This window comes from Mesitornis unicolor, unplaced genomic scaffold, assembly GCF_000695765.1.
Source record: "Mesitornis unicolor isolate BGI_N332 unplaced genomic scaffold, ASM69576v1 scaffold33150, whole genome shotgun sequence".
Lineage (NCBI taxonomy): Eukaryota > Metazoa > Chordata > Aves > Mesitornithiformes > Mesitornithidae > Mesitornis > Mesitornis unicolor.
In genome coordinates this window covers 552-5222 of record NW_010156805.1, presented here as the reverse complement: position 1 = coordinate 5222, position 4671 = coordinate 552, and the positions used below count along the sequence as shown (strand labels likewise).

The following is a 4671-nucleotide window of genomic DNA, read 5'->3' as shown; positions in this document are numbered from 1 at the left end:
AGACGATTTTCACCCTGACATACGGCACGGATTTGTCCTCAAAGTGCCCTGTTGCCCTCGGACAGTGGGGGTGTGGGTCCCAGCTGCGAGCATGGACTCTCCCTCCAACCAAGCAGGGCGCTGCCGGGGGGACTTTGGTCTCGGGGGGAGCCGAACATGCGAAAAACTTGCTCCTCGTCACCTGGGCAGCCTCAGCCCTCCCTGGCTCCCGCCCCGCTTGTGCAAGGCCTGGCGGTTACGCCTTACCCAACAGCTCCTTCCTCTGGCTGCATGGCTCCCGCTCGGTTTCGACATGAGCTGGCCCTGGCCGGCTCGTCCCGGGGTTTTCATCACTCCCACCCGCGGGCCGGCGCAGCGCCAGCTCTGCCTCGCACCACTTCCCGGTGTCTTTCCCCAGGGCTGGATTGCACCGTACCCGAACTTGGACCAAGCCCTCTCAGCTTGGCCATCCCCCACCCAAGCAAATACCCATGAACGTGACGACGAGACTTGACTTGGGGTCCAGATAATGTTTATGAGCAAAGATAAGCAATTACACTCTGGCAGGAGCATAAATACAGGAGTAGAGTCCCTGCGCTAGCCCTGCCAGCTCCTTCCCAGCGCCCTGGATGTCTCAGAGCTACCCTGGTAGCTCTGTTCCTCCTTGACACTCACCCCAATGCTCAGCACAGAGCCCCAAAACACAGGGTCATGCTGTGCCTGGCATGCCACAGCATTCACAGGCACTCAGCTTCACATCAGTGCCCGGGGACAACCAGGGAGGTGGCCTTGTGCAGCAAGCTCAGCAGAGCTGGTTTGAGGGGCTGGGTACCCCCGCGTCAAGGGAAAGACCCTCCTTGGGCTGGGGGTGCACCGTGGCCCCGTGCCAGCAGGGTCTCCAGGGGGCTGTGCTTGAGCTGCCCCTTCAGGGTCCACTGCCAGAGACACCACCACGAGCCCACATGCACCCCAACGGACACCCCAGTATCCCCAGTCTCTCTGGGGCTTCTCAGTGTCCCCATGGTGAGGTGGGTAGGACCCCACTGTTTCAGCCAGGGCAGGTTGATGCATCACCCTGCCTGTCAGCATCCCCAGGGACAACCTTCTCATGGTCATGGTGGTAAAGGTCTGGTCACACACAGATGCCAAGGGGGCAAAACTGGCAAGGCTGGGCTCTGGGACTGCCAGGGGCTGCCTGGCACTTGAGGGTGCAGAGAGAGGAGCAGTGTATGCCCCAGGCCAGCTCTGTCCCCCATCTGGCTTGGTGTTACCTGTCCTTCTCGGGTACAGCAGCACAGGGGTGCCTCAAGTGCTGCCACATCTCCCCTGGGGACCTGCCACCTTGGCACAGCTGCAGAATGGCAGAAAAGAGGGTGCAGGGCACAAGCAACAGGACCCAGGGGCTCAGCTCCCCTCCAGCAACCCAGGGTACAGGTAGACCCACACCAAGACCTCCACAGCGAAGGATGGAGCCGGGGGCCACAGAGGAAGAGCAGCCCTCCCAGCTGGTGAGCGCTGACTGCAGATGAGAGAAAGTCCTGCTCACCCCTTCCCCAGGCAGCTGTGCACCCCATCACTAACACCCAGATTGGACAGTCCCATGGGTGGGTTTCCCCGTGCTCCAGGGTCCCACCACGCTCTCTCCCCTGGACTCATGGCTCCGGCTTCCCTGGGGGTCAGGCTCCCCAGCAAAGTGGGGGCTCCCCCGGCTGGCACCATGCCCTGGGCGATGCCCATCAGTACGTCTGGGGCGTGAGAATGAAGAGTCGGTCTTCCTCCTTGCGGATCCACTTCATGAGTTTGTTGACAGCACTGATGGCGCCAGCCTTGGTCCCCAGGGGACTGTAGCATACGTAGAGCTCGAAGGCGCTGGTTACCTGGGTGAAAAAATAGGCTATGCACATGTCTGCATCCCACTTGGGGCTGGCACTACCTCTTCCCCCCACCAGGAACAGGCACAGGGGCTCCACTGCAGGGATATAGGGTGGCAAACAGGGAACCCTAAATGGGTGGCACCCGGTTTGCTCAGGAGTGGGGGGACCAAACCCTAGGGTTTGCCCCCAGAGTGGGTTTTCTCCACGGCTCATGACGGCACATGGCACAGCCCTTGGTGCCAGCACTCATCAGCTCCCACTGCTCTCCCTGCCTGTCCCTCCCTGGCTCAGGGGTGCATGGTGGCAGCCTGGCCCCCAAAAGGACCATGCATGAGCAGGGGGCCACCCTGGGGACCACGGAGCTGGTGCTGTATTGTGCCACTGCTCCTTTACTCCTGGCAGGGCAGGAGAAGACGAGCTCACCCAAAGCCTGCAGACGGCCCTTACCCAAGCCAGGAGGTTCTCACGGGGGCCCGTGAAGTAGATGTTCTTCAGGGGGCGTGAAGAGTTGTGAGCTCGGCTGTGGAGGTACTGGTAGAGCCCCAAGAGCCTTTCCTTCTCCTCCTCCCTCACGTAGGGTGCCTCAATCTCAGGGCTGTGGGAACACAGCACCCCATTAGCCCCCTGGAGAAAGGGATTTGTGAAGCAGGCTTGCCCCGTGCCCCATGTCACAGCCCGATGGTTTCCCGGGGGCCTCACCTGGTGAAGAGTCCGGAGCTCTTGGACTTGTAGATGAAGTGTCGGAGGTCAGGGATGCCCACCTGGGCAACGCTGTAGAACGGGGTGTGCAGGGCCTCCTGCAGAGCGTGGTGCACCCCCCGCCGCCGCAGGCGCTCCTGGAAGCGCCGCTTGCAGTCGGAGACAGTGAAGAAGTCCTCACGGTCGGTGGAGACCAGCAGGAGGCACAGGTCCATCTCCTGCTCCAGGTAGGAGATGTGGGCATGGAAGAAGCCACTGGAGTTGAACTTGGGGAGGCAAATAGGAGTCCAGGCTTCACCCTCCCGGAAGGAGGAAGAAGAGCTGATGAGGTTGAAGAGCAGATGGAGGTCAATGGGGTGGAGGAACTGATCCTTCTTTCTCACAAGAGACACCAACTGGTTCCCTGACAGCAGGATGGAGAAGACCAGGCTCTTGGCCTTGGCCTGCTGGAGGCTGGTGCTGACGGCGTCCCGGACACTGGCAGCCAGGGGCAGGCAGCGCACAGCGCCCATAAGGAAGCTGGGGTCGTGGGCCATGAGGTCCAGCAGGTTGTCAGTGATGCGCTCAGAGCCGGCCAGGAGCCTGCGCAGGTCGTAGTTCTGCTTCTGCTGGAAGATGTGGTTGAGCTGAGTCCAGGTGAGCAGGCTCAGGATCTGGTAGTAGATGTAGTGCAGCTCGTGGGCAATCTCCTGCTCTGACTGCCGGGTCCGCGCCACTGCCACCAGCACCAGCGGGCTCCTCCGCAGGAAGACCACCTTGTAGCCATCTGCTTGGGAGAGAGAGTCCCCAGAATGGCCATGGACAAACCTGTGAGCCTGGCTCCCTGGGGCTGCAAAGGTGAGCCAGGCTGCAACCTCCCCTTCCCACCCACTTTGTCCCTGGGGACAGCTAATGAGGTCCACAGTGGCAGAGGCACGGCCAGGCAGGCCATGCCATCCCCCTGTCCCTGTCCCGCTCTCCCCCAGCACGGTACCTGCATGGATGGACCGGATGGCGTTCTTCTCGGCCTCCAGGAAGGACACCAGGGCCATCATGACACCCATGGTGCTGGAGAGGGCCTCCTCAGAGCCGTAGCGGGAGTACACGGGCTTGCCTGCCTCGCTCAGCACGAAGACGTGCTTCCGGTGCATGCGCCAGGCATCCATCGTCACGTCCTCCTCCTCCTTGCCCGACAGCACCGAGTCGCGGCGGGTGGTCTGCGGGGACGGCTCCACCTTCCCCTCCTTGCTCTGCCTCATCTCCTCCTCCAAGTCAAGGGCCATGCCCGTGAGCTGCGTGCTCAGCTCGCTGAAGTCCTTGCTGATCTGCTCCATGCTGCTGGGCTTGCCTGGCTCCCCCCGCCTCTCCTCTGGGCTCCGTGCTGCGGCCGCCCCGTCCTCAGGACTCGTCAAGTCCTCGTAGGAGCGGGTGTGCACGAACATGGCTCCTTCCTGGCCGGCCCCTGGGAACAACGGGCCATGCAGCATCCGTCTGCCTGTCCCTGTCCCCCACCCTGAGGCAGAGGGCGGACAGAGGGTGCAAAAGGGACAGGGGGGTTGCAGGGAGAGACCTGCCCTCTTCTCCCCATCCCACGGCACCCAGGGCACAAGTGGAGAGTCCCCAATGGCCCCATCTCTTACCCATGGGCACTGGATGGCCTAGCTCACATAATGAGGAGCTGCTTTCTCCCCCTCCCCTCGCTTACCCAAGCGGTGAGATCTGCCCCATACCTGGCTCTGTCCCCTGTGCCAGCCCCGGTGTGGGGCTCTCGGATCGCTCCGCATGCTGCCCATCTCCCGGCGCCAGGGACCCGTTAGGCACTTCCCAGCCTTTCTTCTTGTGGACATCTGCAGCCATTCCTCAGAGCAGGACCTGCAGGCAACCCAGTGTCACCCCTCTGTTCCGCAAAACAGGTCCCGAAATGCTCCACTCTCGAGCAGGGCCACGCCAGCATCCTCGGCCCAATCCTGCTGGCTCAGCAGGGACCTCCGAGCCCTGGTGAGACGTCAGGAAAGCTGCTCTAATCCACCAGGATTTCCTCCTTCCCACAGCTCCACGCAGCCGCTGGCCCCATCACCTTTCATCCGGGCTTGGCCCCGATTTCCCCTGAGCACTGGGAAAGCCGCTCAGCCTCTCTGTG

General features: G+C 62.3%; 1 protein-coding gene across 2 annotated transcripts; it reads right to left on the bottom strand.

The window, feature by feature from the left end:
* Window positions 1–1441: 1441 nt before the first annotated feature.
* On the bottom strand, window positions 1442–4412 carry MON1A (MON1 secretory trafficking family member A). 2 transcript variants are annotated; one of them, XM_010194544.1, is made up of 5 exons: window positions 4262–4412; window positions 3526–3993; window positions 2553–3318; window positions 2301–2448; window positions 1442–1856 (listed from the first exon to the last, which is right to left on the bottom strand). In XM_010194544.1, the coding sequence occupies exons 1-5, from the start codon at window positions 4386–4388 to the stop codon at window positions 1716–1718; spliced, it is 1650 nt and encodes a 549-aa protein (XP_010192846.1). In that variant the 5' UTR covers window positions 4389–4412; the 3' UTR covers window positions 1442–1715. The 2 variants fall into 2 exon arrangements, with proteins under 2 accessions (XP_010192846.1, XP_010192854.1); XM_010194552.1 differs by lacking the exon at window positions 3526–3993 and having other exon boundaries at window positions 1496–1856; window positions 4262–4388.
* Window positions 4413–4671: the final 259 nt, after the last annotated feature.

Excerpts from the sequence above, each read along its gene's own strand:
- MON1A (XM_010194544.1), bottom strand. The coding sequence starts at position 4,388 with ATGGCTGCAGATGTCCACAAGAAGAAAGGCTGGGAAGTGCCTAACGGG. Across the intron at positions 3,994-4,261 it reads GGCACAGGGGACAGAGCCAG|GGGCCGGCCAGGAAGGAGCC; the intron begins GTATGGGGCAGA and ends CGTTGTTCCCAG. Across the intron at positions 3,319-3,525 it reads CATCCGGTCCATCCATGCAG|ATGGCTACAAGGTGGTCTTC; the intron begins GTACCGTGCTGG and ends TCTCCCAAGCAG.